Source organism: Sturnus vulgaris, chromosome 1 (genome assembly GCF_052056855.1).
Source record: "Sturnus vulgaris isolate bStuVul1 chromosome 1, bStuVul1.hap1, whole genome shotgun sequence".
NCBI lineage: Eukaryota > Metazoa > Chordata > Aves > Passeriformes > Sturnidae > Sturnus > Sturnus vulgaris.
The window spans coordinates 120491210-120511720 of NC_142243.1; the positions used below are offsets into that span (position 1 = coordinate 120491210).

General features: G+C 35.9%; 1 protein-coding gene across 5 annotated transcripts in view; it reads right to left on the minus strand.

Annotated features, from left to right (window-relative positions):
- ASPH (aspartate beta-hydroxylase) overlaps positions 1-20511 on the minus strand; it is a 109171-nt gene that overhangs the window by 23461 nt on the left and 65199 nt on the right. For all 5 annotated transcript variants that reach the window (XM_088175463.1, XM_088175445.1, XM_088175450.1 and 2 more), the window contains 5 exons: positions 11625-11713; positions 10214-10300; positions 7033-7183; positions 5866-6002; positions 334-432 (listed from right to left, as the gene is read on the minus strand). In XM_088175463.1, the coding sequence (XP_088031589.1) occupies positions 334-432; positions 5866-6002; positions 7033-7183; positions 10214-10300; positions 11625-11713 (563 nt within the window). The remainder of the gene's footprint in view (positions 1-333; positions 433-5865; positions 6003-7032; positions 7184-10213; positions 10301-11624; positions 11714-20511) is intronic.

Below are 20511 nucleotides of genomic sequence, written 5' to 3' on the forward strand. Positions count from 1 at the left end.
TGTATTTCTTCCCAAACACTCAGAAGTATACGTAAGGCTTCTCTGGATCTTTAAGCACCTTAGGTTTGCAGAATAGTACCAACCTTAAAAAAATTTGAGGCTCATACCTCTGTGCTTCAGGTTAACCATTAATAAAACAAGTCCTTGATGTTTAAGAATTGACGGTTTTCAATGTACAAGTATTTTCCAGTTCATAAGCAGTGATACACCAATATAACTCCAACAAATAGCTTAAGCAGTGATTTGTAATTAATGCACTTCCAATCTGACATATTTTATTCATTCCAATTCTACTTTTTGCTGGTAAAACATTTACTGTGGGTGAAAACGTACCCGCAGATAAGGTATGCTCTCTGCTATCTTGTTTTCTGCCTTCAGGATGAAGCCATAATGTACTTTGGCAAAGCCATCATTTGGAGCCAGACTTAGAACCTGTTTGAGAGAAAATGAATTAAATGCACCCGTATGAATCTATGCAAATTAACAAACCTGTATATATAGTACTATTTACTAATGCAATGGTATTTTCTTCCATTACTGATTCTCAGGCTTGTCTGTGCTTTCTTTTCCTCATCCACTTTTGTGCTTTCTCCAGACAAGCCAAAGTTTGAAGTCCCAGAAGTAAAATTATTTCAACAGAAATTGCTTTATTTTTCACTTGTCTGTCCTTTTCTACATTTCCCTCTTGAGGTATAGCATGCCACATTACAGAATTAAACCCACTATTATCACTTATGTTATTTATTCCAGATTAGACTAATCTGAAGGAAAGCAGATACTCTTGGAAAAAATCTGCAACAGAAACATACCTGAAATAGTTTTAAATTGGATAGATTTCCAATGGTGGCAAACTAGTTTTTGCAAGAGAAAATAAGTGAAGCATAATGACTACAATTGAGAAAAAGCTGCAAAGTAATGCCAGCATCATGAGATGAGGATGTCAAATTCTGGAACACCAAGGGCACTCTCAGCACAGTGGTGAACTGAAGCACTCTCTGGAACAGTGTGCACTTTTCTGGCCATGAGAAAGAAGGTAATAAAAAGTCTACTGCAGTAGTGACTCAATGTGCTTTCGCACTAGAAGGTGATGGATAAATTATTCTTGTACAGAATAGAGTGTGTTGCAGTCTTTGACCAAGACCAAGCATGCCAAATTCAGCTAAAAGATTTTGTGCCCTCAACAAGATTCAGATCATATCTGAGTTACAAACTGGCTTAATTTTCCAGAAAAGGGAAACTCATGGGCAATTGTCCAGAAATGGATACTTCATGGGGATGTGGAAGAGAAGGATTTGTGAGCACAGGGACAGCTGCAGGATCAGTGTATAGGGTGGTGTTTCAGGGGAAGGAGGTGTGAAGCTGCCAACCTGAATTCTGAAACATGCAGACTCAACAAGTCAGACAATTTTAGTGCATTTGGTCTGCCTCAGCCAAGGGCAAAAAATTAGAGAGAATGTCTTGATCTACTTTTCAGCTCTGCATTTCTATGAAGTATATATTCAATATAATTTGTAGCTCTATGCAGTATCAATTACATGGTTAAGTTAATCTGTTTTTACACCTCTTCTCTCTTAAAATAAGGGTGGACAGTCTTATCAGGATAGACCCTCAATCTGTGAAGATCATCACAGGACCCTGGCAGGCAGTGGAATTACAGAGGCTAATATCCACTGAATGTCTAGACAGCTACTAAATACAAAACAACAGACAGATGAGCAATTTTTCTTGCCTAAATTCATTTTTGAAGCTACTAAATTTATGCTATGGATAAAAAAGCTGCTACATACATTATAGTTATTTCCCTCTGCCTTTTCCAGTCACTGTCTTACATCACTTTTCAATCAAAATAATTACAAGCAAAATCATAAGAAGTTTTCTGGACCAATTTCTCCCTTTTCTCAAATCTTACGCACACCAACTACAGCCAAGCAAAACCAAAAATCACAGCTATGAGGGTACAAAATGTTGAGTTAAAAAAAGCAGCACTTTACTTTTCACAGAAAAGATTTACTATGAAGGAACAAACAATTTGAGAATCTATTGGAAGTCCACAGTACGAGACATGATGAGGAAAAAGTACCACAGTAAGGATGAGCTTGATCCCTAGTATAATACACCACCACCTTCTGCATCTTATGCCTTTTGACTACAGCATTCTGTGTATAATTATTTTGATCCAAGAATCTGTACCTGCAGGGTGAAATGAAATGACTGACAGAAATATTTATTAGCCACATAATTTCGTTACAGTTTCTTTAACTATAGGATAAAGCTATCTGATTAATTAAGACAGAATAGAATTTTCTGTATTACGGTTCATTTAAACTATGCCGAGTTGCATTAAGGAATGATCTACATTCAGAGCCCCTAAAGAGAAGAGAAGAGATACAATCAGCAGAAATTACACTGGAAGTATTTAATGTAAATTGTATTACTCTGTTGCTGTTGCTGCATGCAATATTAATTATGTTTAGAAATAAGTTTTACTAAACTGCTCAAAGCCCATTAAATATTAATCATGAATATAGAAATTAACCTCTGGGGCTATCAGTGGCTAATTAGCCAGGGCAGAGTAGTGTGTTAATGTGGATATTCTGGTTTTGGTACCTGAGATAGCTCAATCAGAGCTGGCTTATGCATGTCTCTATAATGCTGCATGCACACATGCCTCAGCATGGAGGCAGAAAAAGTGCTATTAGCTGAGTAACCAATCTTAAAATGTTCTCTTTCACTGTATCTTTTTATAATCTGTGGATGTTTGAACCAAAAATAGTTCTAATTTTACAGCACTACTTTTAAAGTTATGCTTTCTTTGAAAATACACATAGCTCTCAATTCTACCAGGATTACCCTTAACATTATGTTTCCATGTCCCTAAGTGCAATATTCAAAAGAAAATGATTTAATATTAGAGGCAAAACTGAAATCTTCTCCAGCTGGACGTGATTTTCCATCTGTGGTTCAGCAAAAATTTTGGCAAACACAAACTAGAAAAGTGTATTTTGGGCAATTTATACTATACCACACTACAGTTGGAAGCAAAAACTCTCTTAGTCTGAAGTTCAGTGTTTAGACACATTGCTTCTGTAGCTAAAAGAAGAATTATATATTAAAGACTTTTAAAATGAGCTGCTAATATCTAACAAATTTGGAAAGAAAAATAAGAATTGACTGGAAAATAAGTAAACAAGCTATTAAATGTAAAGCAAAAGCAGAAAGTTTTCATCCACCAGGATTCCCTGGGTTTCTATTAAATTCTTTGGAGATGATGCCAGCTCAGGTTAGTCTGGTCTGAAATGGCATGTACTGTGATGCCATGTAGGAAACAGTGCCTGAGAAGTGTTCATCTGCTGGCACTGCTCAGTGCATACTTAATACAGATCAGTAACACTGCATTGAGATTGAAATGTTACAGCAGGAAGCAAAGATTTTCCCCATGAATCTAGCAGATTCCCAGGAAATAGGAAATTTGGAGTTTAAGTTCCTCCACAGAGAAGAGAGTTTAACTACTTGGGAATTTTCCTGAGCAGCAGAAACAAGTACCACATACACAAGAACTTAGACAACAGTGAATAAGGCTAGAGGGAAATCAAGAAAAAGCTGACATTTTAAGTTGAATAAGGAGTATATTATCTTGAGGGTATGTACTGAACTCTAAGATGGCTGTGCTTTCTGCATTAAAGAACACCTGAACAAAATGTGTGACCATCCTTACAGTGGGAAACAGAATACAGGATTCATAAATATTGGAGGTATCTACTTCGCAGCACTGAGTTCATGTTCTTTTCTGTGCTCTCTTAACATTTTTGCATCAAAAGATTACACAAGTGAGAAGGACTTAGTCACACTTCAGAAGTTTCCCAGTTTTTTCAAAAATCATGGGAAGAGCAAGATGTCTCCTTGAGGCTCTCAGAACCATTATTCAGTCTGCCCCTTTCTCTACCATGCAGAGAACCTGAGCACCTGTGGTAGGAGCTCAAGCACTTTCTAAATATGCATTGCAACAGCTGAGCAAAACACCCCAGAGCAGGCCATGTATCCCCTAAGGAATCTGCCCAAAATCATGCAAGAAGCCTTCAGTAGAACCAAGAACCAAAGCAGGTATACATGAGATTTTCCCTGTTTCTTTGGGTATTCTTTCTTGAAATCCTTAGTGTGAATTTATCCTGAATTAAAACAAAAAATTACATTATTGTGTTGGAATTTACCCTGAGTAGTACCTAAAATATGGACAAACCCACCATGATTTAAAGAAAAAATTAATCCAAGTCTTACAAAAAAATTATTTGTCCTCCTTTTACAATGACAGAACATCACTAGGCTCTATTCTATTCCAGTGTTAGTGAACTGCAAAACAGGGTTTTACACTGGATAAAGAAGAATGGAAAACAATATGTTAAAAGGACACCAGTTGCATATCTGTTCTTAATCAGAGCCCTATATATTTCTTCTGAAGTATATAAAACTCAGTATCAAAGTAATTATATAACAAATTGATAACCTTTCTCCATGTATAAAAATCCCTGTGATTATTGAGAAATTCTAACAATTATGTTGTTTGCAATAAAACACTGAATAATCACACAGGAAAATCTTGCCCAAAAGGAGTATGCTTTTGTTTTCTCAAATTCCTTGCAGCTTAAGTAGCAGGTTTGTTTAATAAACTCTAATCTTTAATATCCATTAAAGATATCTTTAATATCTTAATAGCCATTATTTTTAATAGCCATTAATATCTTTAATATATATTAATCTATTTAATATCTTTATCTTTAATAGCCATTATTTCCAATCCTCTGAGAAATTTTGACAGCAAGCCAAAAGTTATCAGACAGAAATGTTTTATGGAAGGACCCAAAAAGTAGCTAAAGTAGCAAAGCAAACATTATTCTGGCAACATCTGAGACTACCAGAGGAGTCCAAAAAAAAAAAATTGTATTCCTAATGTTTGGCTCCTGCTTTCAGCCATGTGGTTGAACATCCTCCTCCTCTTTGAGAAGCTATCAAAGATGAGAAGCTCTTCAGCCAGAAGATGTGGGGAATGGAAAATCAGGCCTTTATTCTCAGGAGGTGGCACTAATCCTGCTGATCCCTCTCTAGCCTCCACAACCAGACAATCACCCCACCAAGCCTGTCCTGCTGAAGCACCACAACCGTGCCAACATCAACAAGACCATTCCTGGGCAGGTGTGACAATTTGTGCTCCACCAATGATGTCAGACCCCACATCTGTCAGATGGCTTCCAGATGTTAACAGGGTTTCTAGATCACAGGAGCAGAGTGGCCTTTGCTGGCAGCAAAGTTTCCCCAGCCAGATAACCACGGTATACGACAGAAATATAAATCCAATGAATTGTCCACACCATAAACATCATGAAAGAAAAACAGATTTTAAGCTGCTTATAAAAGGAATAAAAACCTAAGATTAAATAGCTTTGTGAGTACTGATCTACTTGATCACATGGTTAGAGATGCTGTTCCTGTAGAGAAACTGGCTTACGCCTTGTCTTGAAGATCGGTTATTTTTTTTGTAGTATGCATTACATGTTACATACAACACATCTAGATGTGCTGTCAATATATTCCAAACCTGATCACCACAAGGTAGAAGAGTTAAATTATTATGAAGCATACAGAAATAAGATGCATTCCCCTGTCAATGAGGACAAACTTAGTATGAAAAATATCAGAAAATATAAATTAAAATTAGAAGATAACTGCACTAGAAAAAAGAATTGTATCTGTATTAACCGTTGAAAATCTCATGTGACATATTTAACAGCTAAGAAAGTTTAAATCGATCAATCTTTGAAATGAATATAGGAATGTAAACAATAATTTTCCTTGGCTAGAATGGAAACTCACCTCTTCATATACTTTCTTAGCATTGCTGTTATCTCCTATCAAGAGGTAACCAACACCAAGGTCATTCTTGAATGACGTCTCACTGGGAAACAGCTGAACTAATTTCTGTAGAGTAACCAGGGAACCCCTCATGCGACCTGATTGGATCGAACAAGACTTAATTACAGTGCAGATATAAGAAACAGTAGCAAGACATTTACACAACATCCAAGGAAACACAAATCAGAGGCAAGCACTCCCACTGACAATCAGGAAGGAGAACCGGGAAAAACTTGTGCAAGCAGGAGCACGTTCAGCTGCCTGGCTGTCACTGTGGGTGTAGCTGTACCAGGAATATTTCAGGGAATCACTGCAATCACGCAGTGTTATGGCAGCCTCTTGTGGAGAACCCTTCACGGTGCAGAAGTAACATTATTTAAGCTTTGGTTGCTCTATCATACATAGATAGCAAAGCACTGGACAAAACTAAGTAAACATATAATAATAAACTTCACCTTAGTTATGTAAATTAAATTAATTTCTAGTGTTAAGTAATAGTTCTACTCTACTTCCATTATGAAGTTTATCATGCCTTATGTGCTTAAAATGAAGCATGTTCCTTGACTTCCTAAATGAGGTCTTGGTAAGGAAAAGTAAGATCAAAACTACTTGATATTAAAAATCCAACCTACGGGAACAGAACTCTTGATTTTGCCTCATATTCTAATCATCACTTCTCATACATCACAGAATTGAGATCTAAAACTAGAATTTAAACCTAAATCTTGGGGATGTTCTCCCTGTGTACAATTCCATCCTTCTCTATGTTTACTGAAAGTTTATTCTGAGTATGTTTATTCTGCTTATACCAGTAATTTCCTCTTGATTTTCTTCAGCTTCAGCTGAAAAAGTTTCCTCTTTGTCTATCAATACAATTTTTTGGCCGCCTATCATCACAGCTTCTCATCACATCTGCTGCAGCTTTCTACAGGCACTATTATCCTAAATAATAGACACTAGGTTCCCTAGGAAAAATTTAAATAACATAAAAATGGTTTTCATTAAAGGTACTAGGAAGATAAGTCCAACCAAAAATTCAATGGAATTGTCATTTTAAAATCCTTAGTGATGTCTCAAAATCCTTGCTCAGACAACTTTTGTAATTTTTATAACATCCCCAAAACTTACCAAGGAACTGCTGCCTGTCAGCTTCTCGCTTCAAGCTCAGTTTTATCAGGTCTGAAGGGACATTTGGCAGACTAACCACCTCATCATAGGTGTTGATAGCTTGTTGCAGCATCTCATTGCTTCTCATTTTCTCAGCTAAGTCATCTTCAGACTAGAAAGAATAAGAAAACCATTATTAGAACACCTAATAATCCGTTAGTCTTAAAACCAACTATTTTCTTACCAGGCAAGCTATGAGATTGTTAGACTATGGGTTGTGCTTTATGGGAAAGCACACTAAATTGCCATTAAGTCTCATTACCTACAAACTGTTTGAATTGAGAAGTACGAGAAAATTTGCACCTAAAATATACATTAACACAGATTTTTTATTAATATTTGCAGAGTTTATAGCTTCTGTTTCCAAAAGCAGATGAAGCAATCTGCTTTAATAACACAGAAGAAATGTAAAATTTTGCCTATGGACTATTTGTATACTAAGCCTCACTCTGGAAGCAAAACACAGATCAAAACACACCAACAAACATTTTCATCTATTCTGACAAGTATATTTACACTCTTTCTTGCAAAATGAGTTAGGAATTGCCTTTTGCCTTGCATATATTGATAGAATTGATCAATGTATACATGTTCCCTACAACTCCTTCAAAACTTAAACTTGTTCATCAAATCCAGAAGCAGACCAAGGGATATATGAGCTTTCTACAGTAAAACTACAGCTTCAGTGAATCTAACAAAAGCTGTGACTGATCTCACCTGTGAGATCATGTTCACACTTTGCTTCCATAGCTGAAAAAGACTATGTCTCAAATGGAGAATTTTTAAAGGCTTACTTGAATTGTTTATATAAATGCATACATTTTCGGGTGTTAGATGCATTCTCCTCAAATACTTCTCTATTTATTGGCTTATGTTCTTTCTTGAGACAAGAGCCACAGCAGATGTATCACAAGCATGATGGTGCAGAAGCTCTTGTTGGTCTATTTCCATTCATTGTTGCATCAAATACATTAAATAAAATTGCTTCATCTGTGTTATCTGTGTGTGTTATAGCAAGTGTCTGAAATCTTTTTGCACTTCTGTCCTTTAATTTTTTCCTTGAGTTGCTTTCGAACTTAGTATTGGAAATACCAAAATATGGTTACTCAGCCAAACAGTTCATCAAGCAGCTGTCAGAGACAACCTCAGAAATCAGTTTTAAGCAATAACTTATTTTTTCTCATGTACATTCACTGGGAAATTTATTTCTCCCATTTTCAAAGGAATTGCAGGGCAAAGAATATTAAAGATATGTAACAAAGAAGCAAAAATTGTCAGCATAAAATCTGCATAACTTCACCAGTATAAATCATATAAGGAGGTTAAAAACCTATCTCTTGTTCTTTTCAACTGTAAAGATGTTAATTAATTCTGCAGAGCATCATTTTATCCGGCTCAAGTGTACTTCAGACATCAAATAAAAAATTCTCATATTTGTGGAAAACACACCAATAATGAAATATTTTGCAGACTTTTTTGGAAAACAGTTGTCTTTTAGAGCCATTTAAAGACCTAGAAAAAAACATCAATCTTCATGTTTTATTAAAAATTGAATCTACAAGACTAGCATATAATGTTGGTTCATGCTTCAAGGAAATGGAGAGGTATACTTTTGTGGTGAATTTTTTACTTTCTTTAATTTTCAAGGCCTTTAGCCTTATTCTTTATAGTTTTACTTTTAGTTAGTGATAAGAAATAGCAAATTTAAATGAATTTTTTGTATGAATATCCATTAAGAAATAATACTGTGTTACAATGCAAATCTTAATAATTCATCTCCTATTCCTTCAAACAACTTGAAGTTATACATACTGGGTTCAATAAAATTGTCATTGGTAATATTAATATAACTGTTCAGTAAAATGACTAGTATGAACCTTCAAAGGCTGCAGAACATGAATTTATCATTGTTTTTACACACTCCCAGAAAATGCATCTAATTATTTCTTCAGATCTTGGTCTGTATTGACCTTTCATGGATTACTAAAGTAGTAGTGGCTGACTACAAATTGCTGTAAATGGACAAATGAAGTTGGGTCACTGACATGGGAATTCAGAATAAGAATAAATTTCACAACTGGCTGCAGTGATCTGCTCTTCTCCCTAAAGCCATTGAGGAGGCAGGAAGCATATTCTATTAGATGCAACGAGCAGATTTTTAAAAACTGGTAAATACTAAAAGTGTAACTTAACAGAGATAAGTTCATCACTTGCATGAACAAAGTGGTCTCCTACTGTAAAGAGGCAAAGAGTTTGGCAGACTATCACCACAGAGAGCACATTTGGTCTACTGAGTATCTAGTGCTTGTGTGATAGATTTTTGGATAATGACAGCTTTGGTTTTAGCATGACTGTTATTAACCTAGTGGAAACTTGTGACTCCAAGGTCCTCATCAATTGTCTAAAAGCGCCTTTCCTTCCTACAGTGAGGGCTTAACTTTGTTCATCCTGATTAATATGAGTTCAAGGAGTCTTCTATTACTCCTAGTGCAGCAGGATTATCCTACTATTTAAGAAAATTCAAAGATTATTCCCTTTTGAGATATCTCAACACAACCTAAAAGTATTATAAATGCAGAGATTATTTTCTAATGCCTTCTGGGGTTTGGTTTTATTTTTTTTTTAAGGGAAACACCTGAAACATAACTCACTCCACAAGTAAAGCTAATTAAGCCTCGTTGCCTGAGAATTTGTGTTCTTTATGCTTTAATTCTTTCTCTCTAAAAACTCTAAATGCTCTTTTCTCTTCCCACTAGAGCAAAAAACCAGCATTTATCCCAGGCTGACAGATGTGTTGATTAACCAGCTACAGCAAATAGTATGTGGGTTCTGCCTGTTGTTCCTGCACTGGGCCATTAGTTGGTATTTATCTCATGCCATTCACCTGGGATCTACAGGATGTACCTTATTTTTTTGTTATTTACAATACTTCCTACTGAAGTTCCACAAAATCTGCCAAAGTAATTGGGGAAGGACAGTTGACTGAAAGAGATGCAATATGACATATCACATGATTCTTTCTTTACCTAGGAAACCTCCATAAATTTATAAATTAATTCCAACTGGTGTTTATAACTCTATTGGTAAAACAAAATGTTTATTTTAGCTTTTTTCAATACCTATCTTTTTTTTTTCTAAGTACCTGTGCTTTTCCATATCTTGCTCGAGGACTTTGTGGATATTGATTCACTAATGCTTCAAAGGCCCTTAGAGCTTCTTCAACTTTTCCCTGAAAAGCAGAGATATTTATCAGCAATTCCCTCTAATAAATATGCTGAAGGATGCAGGACCTAATAATACATTAGTTTCACAATTAAAGCACAAACATAAAACAATGCACACTGAATCAACAGCTTTCACTCATACTTTTGTTTGGATTACCTTTTTATATACGAGAAATTAATTGTCAGTATTTATGAAACAATATAATCTACTTTCCATGGTTAAAATTAATAACCCGGTTTTTCATACTTTACTTTGTTGACTGGATAAAATGCTGAGATTATAATAACCTGTCTGTATAAAAAAGTAAAGATCCTACTGCTAATAAAAAATTCTAGATCAGAAATAATAGAGAGTAGGAAGAAAATTCTAGACATGGGTAGAAATTTTCCCTCTGCAAACCCCTCATGATGAGAGTATCATAACTACAGTTTTTCTAAGGAAAATACTGTAGACTCATCCACAACAACACACTGTGAGAGAAAAATCCAGGGTACAACAAAGACCTGCAGTTGTTTATGTGCTACGACCATCTGTGAGACATATCAGAGTTTTAACAAGAACTACATTCAAAAGACTTAAGGTCCCTCATTTTTAACAGCCACAGTCTTGCTTCACTATTTAATCTCACATCTGGAAAACAGACATATCTGCAAAAGTATTCTTTTCTGAAATATTCAAATAAAAGTATAAAATTGGAAGCTATAAGGGGAGATAACTGAGGAGCTTGGGGGGTTTTTTGTTTGTTTTCCATGGCCAAGTTATTAAATTCAGAACTACCCAACTTGACTGATTGATGTTAAGGTCTTTCTGCCCCTGGTGAGAAGCAGGAACATCTGCTTTGTCCTCTAAGCAGCTTAGAGCAGCAGAGGCACTCCCAGGACACAGAATCTCAACATAAACAACAGCTACTTCAATGATCTGCACCTAACACTCATGAACATCAGAACACTTACTGAGAGATCCCTGCTAACACACACAAAGTTCGCTGGTAGCACTTGACTTCAGGAGTCACCTGGACAAGAGTGACAGGACAGAACTAGCCCTGTTCCATGTGATCCATTTAAGCAGAAATTCAATGATTGAGCTACGTATCTTCAAGGTTAGCAGTGAGCAAACACACATGAACAGATACACACTTAGAATATAAAAAAATTTTAAGATAAACTATATAGCAGAAATTAAACTTGAAGGACAAATATGCACTGAATATTTGAAAAAGTTAACTTAATAAAAAGCAGTCCAAAATTCATTCTCCCTTTTTCCAAGTTTTTAATTTACTCATTTTTTGTCCACTGCCTACAGTCCTGAGTGAAACATTTAAAACTTACTTTTTTACGTAGTTTTTCTGCAGCATCTAGTTCAGCTTTAATGGTCTTATCAAACTTGTTTAAGAGCTTTGGCTTCTTCTTCTTTTTAGCTAGAAGATTTAGCAAACAGAGAGTTCATTACTTCTTTCATATTTCAATTGTCTGGAGTAAATTTTAGCTAGGGACTGTGCTGGCAAAGTGCATCATTTTCAAGTAAGGCAGTTTCAAATTACACTGAAAAGAAACTGATTTCTTACTTATTTCAATCACAAACTCCTATATGAAAAAGTAAACTTCAGTCATTCAAATCGAGTAACTTGGTAGTTTAGTTTAGAATAAAGCATTTTTTGTCACAGTCAAGGATTTTTTTAAAGTTGTTCAATAGACATGGAAGAGCAAAAGCAACTGTTATTTTTCCACATTTATTTTTCCACGATCATTAGGGCATACTAGTAATTTCCAAAATTTGTGACTATATGTGTCTGCTTTACCTTCAGCAACTACTGAGGTTGCATCTGGAGTGCTGTGAGGAGTTCTGGGCTCCTCAGGACAAGAGAGAGACATGGAACTCCTGGAGTGGGTCCAGTGGAATGCAATAAAAATGATTAAGCGACTGGAGCATCTCTCTTTTGAGAAAAGGCTGAGGGAGCTGGGCCTGTTCAGCCTCAAGAAGAGATGACTGAGAGGAGACCTCATTAATGTGTATAAATATCTTAAGAGTAGGTGACAAGGGGATGGAGCCAGGCTCTTCTCAGAGCTGCCAAGCAATAGGACAAGAGGAAACAGGCAGAAACTAATGCATGGGAAGTTCCACCTGAACATGAGGAAGAGCTTCTTTACTGTGCAGATCACCAAGCACTGGAACAGATTGCCCAGAGATGTTGTAGAATCTTCCTCACTGGAGATATTCAAGAACTGTCTGAATGCAATCCTATGCCATGTGCCATAGGATGACCCTGCTTGAGCAGGAAGGCTGGAGCAGATGACCCACTGTGGTCCCTTCAAACCTTACCCATTCTGTGATTAGATGAGTTCATATAAATCATAGTTTCTCAGGTTAGGAGGGACCTAAAAAGTCAAGTACTTGACCTACCTGATGAAAACAAATTCAACACTGAAATGTTGGGTTAAGACCCCTTTAAGTGATCAAGTTTCTACAGCAGTAGAGCGGCAGCAGTATGTAGCAAATCAGCCTTGAAATAAATTGTGTAAAGCAAACTGCATTTGAAGCAAATTTAAGTAAATGGTGTCGATTTAAACAGCTATTTACTTCATAGTGGTTTACTCTTAAACAATGTCTACCTGGTTACATTAAGTATACTAGCAGTTAAAAAATGCAAGTGCACTACTGAAAGGATATGACAGCAGATAACTGGTTTCTTCTATATTTGCTAGAACTGAACTCTGCACTTGTACTTCATCAGAAAAAAAAAATTCCACCTTTTCTTACACAAGTAGAGGAAATATATATTATCTGATAGAACTACTAGTTATATTTATCCGTAATTAATAGCACATCTTTTTTGCTTTAATCATGCATTGCTGCTTTTTCCCCCTCTATGGAAAAAGTAAAATTACTATTTGCTTTGTAGGAGTTTAAATAGGGAACGCTGTAACTGGTATGTGTAAAGTTTAAATCAAACATCCTACAGTTTAACATCATCTTCTGCAATACTGTAACAAGTATTTTGGATAACAAGTTTAGTAACTAGCCACATTTTATTCTGTTTCCCAAATCCTCAGAGCACTGATAAGGAATGACAAGAGCTACTGGAAGCTGTACTTGTGATTCATTAAATGACACTGTCTCTCTGAGACTCTGATCCTACAGAGTTTTAGGCAGAGAAATCACATCATCTTTGTTAAGCTTCAGAGAAAGTCCAATGCCTTGGGTAATGCTAAACCAATACTAAATCCATCCAATCATTAGAGGATGTCATAAGTCTGATCTTCTTCTATATAGAATGAAAAATAACCACCTTTACTACTTTTGTTTCTTTCTGTGTAAGACTTTTACTGTTCTTTTCAATGCTGAACTTGGACAGCTCTGTGTGGAGTTTTACTTACACTACCTTTTTAAACTTTTCTGCAGTGTTGGTATGCACAGTTGACTAGATGCCATTGCTTTTCAGGAGCAGGAAAGGAACAGAATTTAGCTATCCTACTGAATTCCATTTTTTTATTCACAAAGGTTGTATAAAACTTTAAATATTAAAAAAATGTATTAAAATTTATAAACAAAAGGTACTAAAGCAGCAATGCACTAATATTATTATATGTCTGTTGACATATATCTCTTATAATAGTAGGGGCTGTAACTTTTCATGACATTAGCTACCAAGAAGAAGAAAAAAAAACAAAACAAAACTTGTCTGACATTTAGGAGTTTACTCCTTTTACAGGATAAACTCAAAAACAGCATAGTTTAATACGTTGGTTTTGCTTTCCTAAACACTTCCAAGTTTTTTATTGTAACCTCATTTGAAATCAAGCAAATGTAGCATTTTTCTTAATAATATAGATGTTTTTAATGCCTTTTGTTTATTGCCCATAGATGATGCAGGAGAAATGCTCTCCAATCTGTTGCTGATCTTAGTCTTTCTCTGTCTTCATTTACTATCCTCCTTTTCATAGGAAAGCAATGTCTTTACTGCCTTTTCATGCATTTAATGATAATAATGTTTAAGGAGCACAGCACTGTCTCTCTCCCAAGTGTTCACACCCCCTGAATCCAGTAAAATTCACAGAAACAGCTCTTATTACAAGTGCAAGGATCCCTCCACTCCAAACCTTCAGTCCACAGTGACTGACAGGTATGGTGAGAAGTTTCTCACATAATGTCATTGGGCCTGAAAAGAACAACACAAAAGGTTTGTTGGGTCTTGTGTTTGGTTTTTTTTATTATTTTTAAAAAATATGCCAGCTCAGTTTTACTAGAAACCACTGCTATTTCTAAGGCCTGGCTTGCTGAACAGAAGAAGTGGAAGAACCCAGAAATACCAACTCAAGGAACCAATGAAAGCAAGTGACCTTGGGGACTTTTTGGGTTCATTTTGCTCTCAGCTGCCATGTGAAACTGTCCTTTGTTGTTAGCAAGAAAACTGAGGCATGTCAGTTCCTCTGGGTACAGTATCTGGGGAGCTTCCAATGGGGTATTGCCAACAAACACTTGGTTTAGTTTCTGCTCTATAAGTAACATAAACTGCAACAAAAATGTTAATTCTGAATGAAAATCTTTATCTAAGGTTGGCCAGCTACACAGGAAGAGTATTTCAGTGAGACAGGACAGCTATTTGTCAGTTTTTTAACTTTCAGCATTCATGGAAAATAGTAATTTGGTCCTTCTCAAACTCAGCAAGCATGGCAACAGTGAGGTTCCTTTGAGGCAAAGGAAAGAAGTTTTCCTAGTCCCCAAGAAGCTCCCATTGCCTGTGGGACACTCTCTGCAGTTCATTTAAGCTTACAAGGAAACGAGAAACAGCTCAGAAAAAAAAGTAAATAAAAAAAGAAAATTAAAATCTTCCAAGTCTGTGGCACAAAGATACAATATCTTTCCTTTCACGTCCAGCTTGGGTGATGTGTTGGAAGAACCTATTTGCCACTCTCCATTACAAAAAATAAGTATTTTCTTCCTATTTTCAGTACAATTATATATCAGCCCTAGATCAGCAGGAGATCAATATAAAAAGCTGGAAAGGAGCTGTTAACATAAATATTATTCATCTGCTAGGCACCAATATAACACAGTAAACATTATATAAGGAGCAATCATTTTCATCTCCCATTCTATTCCTATGTTAAAGGATTCACCAGGGAGCTTTCAGTGTAACTATCAAGCATTCCTCTATATTAACCAGATAGCCTGCTATCTCCCTGCAGGGGTATTTTAATAAATTATCCATTGCCTCCTTCTAGTGCAATAATCCTTTAGCAGATGCGACCTAATATATTAAATTCAATGATACAAAGAAGTTAACTTATATATTTTCAGAGGAAAATACATGTTATTTTTCTTCAATGACAAATTTCACCATGACACTGAAGTCGTGCATGATCACACAACTGCTTGGTTGGTTTGTAGTCCAAATCAGGTTGAACATTAAAATGGTAATAATCCTCTTACATATCATACTGTGGACTTTCAAGAATACTACTGAGGATTTTCAGTAATAGCCTTGGATGCAAGAATAGGCATTCTATCTAGGACTGCTGTCATAAGATTCCTGAAGACTTCCTTAGAGAAAACAGTTTCCACTGAAAAAGCAGCAGGCTAGGAAAAAGTCTTAGAAGAAACTCTATGCTAGTTCTTGTGCTGGAGACACAAGGCAATTACCAGTGATGACAAGCAATCTCATATCTCACTTACAGAATTAAAAAAAAAATAGAAGTAGCAATGTATTACAATGTATTACATTAAATGTACAGTAAACTTAATAGCCTGTCATATCATCCAATGAAATTTGATGAAATATTGCAAGTAACTGCTTTGGCATATGAAAATTAAAACACCAGGCATATTTTGGTTTTATGTTGAAAAGCACCTTGTCATCACCAAAAGCAGTGACAGCCTTACTTCTGCAAGGGACAGAGAAATTATTTTTGACTACTAATGAACACACTGCTAGATACTCTTCAGACCACAAGGGAATCACATCAAAATTAAGTAAAAGTAACCAAATTATTAAACATAAATGAATCACTCGTTAAGACTGGTTTAAAAATATTTTGCCTTTAATTGGGGTGGGAAGGGGAACAACAATATGAAAGAACAAAGGGTAAAAAGGCAGTAATGAAGAGTTTGCCATGGGAAGACAGATACACACTACTCTGTAAAACATAGCTACAGAGATGAAAAGAATCCATTATTTTCTGTATCATCATAGGATAAGGAAGAGAAGGCTTAAAAGAAGAGAGGCTGTAACAGAAAATTTGTCTTGAACATCTGGAACTACTATCTCTGAGCAAGCACAGTAGAACAGGTTGCTGAGGGCAGTTGTGGAATTCTAATTACTGAAAATTTGCAGTAACAGGATGTGTAAGCATCTGCCAAGAACAATGCATACAGCTGATAAGGCCCTCAGTGAACTAAAGAGACAAAAGTAAGCTTTAGGGTCCCACTTAGTCAAATGTTCTCCAATTTCTGTAATATACTATTATATGTCAAGGTGTTTAGTGCCAACACTCTAATGACACAGGTAACTTCCCCTCTCTCATTTGACAACCAAAGAAATCCCCACAGAAGCTCACTGTGCCAATCATCACAGTAGCTGAGATTCCTCCTAGCCCAATCCCAGCAACAGAATATTGAAGCTTCAAAACCTTTCCTCATGCAAAATTTCACTTCAGTGCTATAATCTCAGAAATGCCACGTGATTAAAAACAGTCTTGTGATAGAAAGCAATCTCCATTACCACTGCTCTTATTAGCTTTTTCTGTATAAATAAAACACTAGTAACATTCAAAAAATCAAGTTCTTTAAATCTTCATCTGAAGCAGATCTTTTCATCTTAAGTAGCCATCCAAACAGCACCAGAAAAGTAATTTTGCAAACTGTTGATTTATTCACAGAATTATATTTCTTGATACTTGGTAACTTGTAATGTGAAAAGCTGCCTGAAGATACAATAATCAAGGAATTAAAACTTTCACGACTTTCTAGACAAATGTCCCCACATGATCAAATGTCTGTAAATTCCTGTGTAACTGAGCAGAACCCAAGGTTAGAAATCTTTATAAAACACCAAGTAGACAATTATGTTAAGCAATTTACATGGATAACAAGGAAAACAAAAAGAGATAACTAGCACATAGCAAAAAATTTGATTACATATGACCCTAAGTCCAAAAGAATAGAGAAAAAACTTATAGAAATGTCACTAGTAACTAACTAGTAATACTGCTGACATTTTGAACCTGGGCTGTTCAGTGAGAGCAATGAGTGACAGCCTGGCTGGTCTGACTTGCAGTTTTGGGGGGAAGGCTGCCTTCCTCACAGGATAAATGGTCCTGCTTCAGTCTTCAGAAACTAATGATGCAAGATTTACAGTCAATTGACAGAGGCCTGTCTATGATTATGAGAGTCAATATTACATATTAGCATAAGTATTTCTTGTTAAACATGTCTTTAATGAGATTTCTAGTTCCTCAGAAACAGCGAGACAATAACATTACAATCTCTCTGTGGACTTAGGGGAGAAAACATGAGAATGGAAAGACACTACTCCCTACCTAACAAACCACTTCGTAAATGTGTTTTGGTTCTTGTAATTAGATTTTTTTACTCACTTATTGATTCATTCATATTGTCATTATAATGTTAAGGCAGCTTTCCTGGAGGCTTCCATGATCTTACATCTGCTATCTCTCACACGCAAAACAGAGGAGTTAGGACTCCAGTTTTAATTATTTTACAAGTGGTTCAAGATAAAGGCTGATCTTTACAGCCACCTTGAGGACACATGGTCCCCAGTTTCTGATTTGAAAAGTACACTGGAACAATCCTGCTCCACTGACTGTATATTTTGCTTACCAGTAGCCAGAAAACTGAATGACCTCAATGCAGAGGTTGGACAAAATGGTCTTTTAAGGTCCTTTCCAACCCAAACTGTTCTATAATTTTTTTATTTAAGTCTTAAATAAAGTTTTAATAGAAGCTATAACTATTTAATTGCAGAGGCTATAACTATATAGTTATGTCTCCTTATGTTATGCCATGTCTAAAGTTAATCTGAAATAAAAACCCCTTCAAATGTGATGCAGTCTTGTAAGTCACTTGCAGCAAAGGCTCCTCCTGTCAGTTCTCTGTCTTAAGCTTTGAAAAACTAAGTAAGCAATTTCCAGGAGGATTCACAGGTTTTGTTTTCTAAACACCCTCCCATCCCTGCTGCAACACAAATTCAATAATAATGCTCTTGGCAACTTGTAAATGGCAACTTCTGAGTGTGGGACAATGACAAGTAGATGACCACGATCTGTAGTTGTTTTCCAACTAATTTCATGACTTTTTGTTTTACTAATTCCCTTCATCATCCACCACAAATACTACACCTTCCCAGTTCTAAGTTTCAATTATGTTCTGAAAAACATACACATATATTAGTAGACTTTTACTTGGAATTGAAAATTTGCTCAAGTAATTGTCCTTCCTACTGATACTAGCCCCATATCATTACCCAAATTAGTGCTGCCTCTCAGTGGACACTTGAATGAGAATTTGATGATGATGAAAAACTCCTGTCATTGTCCTGTTGTTTGGGAAGCTCATTAGGTGAGATACAGAGAATGTAAGTTATCTACCAGTTTTATGGGCTTCTATAAATGATAACTTGGAAGGTATAAACCAAAGTAAACTGCATATAGACAATTTAAAGCTAGGAGCAGTATAATAATTAAAAGATCTTTCTAAAATGTATTGGTAGAACAGGCAAAACCACTATAATCAACTTATCTGGGGAAGTAATCAGACAATAAAAACTGAGGCATTTTAGGGACTAATAAAGCTGGAATCTAATGACTATAATAAATCTTTAGCTTCGGTTATTCCAGAACAATTTCCCTTGCAGTAAAAAGTATTCTACAGGGCTTTCTGTATGGAATCATTGTTGGTTGGTTGGTTAGATGTGGATCATAAGAAACAACAGCAGAATGATAATTTTGGTTTTGGCATGTATTTCTATCATTCACCTCTCTTTCATCATTAAGACTTTTGGCTTCACTCAAGGACTAGACTCAAGCAATCCTTTGACAAAATCAGAAAGAAATTTCTGCATTTGACTTTTTATTCAAAAATACACTGTAATGTTCCAATGTCCTATATATTTAGTTCAGAATGGTGTTATACAGCAGTCTTGGACTTTGACAACTACACTTCTATCTTGGTCATTCTTCACACAGCTCACAGATATTTAATTGTAGCCTGTATCAAATCTGCAAATCAATGGGTTCTATGTATACTCTCACAAGCAGAGCTTGCAAGGGTGGAACTCAGCCCACTGACTCGAGGAGACAATGCTGGAGGTGAGCTAACCATGTAAGCTCTTTCTCCACACAACAGAGCTCTGGTGAAGGTTCCCAATGGAACTTAGGGGATAACTGATCTTAGTCAGAAGGTCTGCAGTTTAGCCTCCTTAGATTAGCTCTCTACTAGTATCTCAGTGGAATCCTGCATATCTTCAAAGGCAAATGCTAGAATAAACAGTGGTGAATGCTGACCTGTTACCAAAACGACACCAAGTGGCAGGACCACATGTGGAATGACACTGTCCTAAGCCTGGCTTAAGTGTACCCCTGTCCCTAACGCAACACAACTGAGTGCTCCAGCCAAATAGCATTCATTTTTACTGTCATGCTTTATCAGTTTTGAAAAGGGAAAATTAATATTTATAATAATAGCACCTATGCTGAAATTCACCATATGAAACAAACATGTTCCCAGCTGAAAATCATTTTTTCAGTTTTTATATCTGTTCATCAATGTAAATGAATATTCAATATATATCCAATATAAACCAAAGTAGAAAAATTAGGCTTCTTACTTAAAGTTTGGGGGGTTTTTTTGTCTATGTGATCAAAAGGAACTAAAACTATCTCAGATGGAAAGACCTTATGGATGTGGATGTCCTGCATTGCAATACCTGGGAAACCTTTTAAAGAATTATATCTCAGATTCACCTGGAATACCCATCCCATTTCAATTGCTAGTTTAAATATAAAGTTTGATTACATTCTTATGGAGAAGGATCCACCTCGATTAAATATAACAGAGAAACCTTGAAGCAACTCTATGTTAGAAACAAGTTTATTTTCATTTTCATTTATTAAGAGGACTTTCCAGAGGGGGATTTTGTTAATATCAAAGAATTTTCAGTAAGACTTTCAATAAGCCTGAGGAAATACTGTTGAATACTGA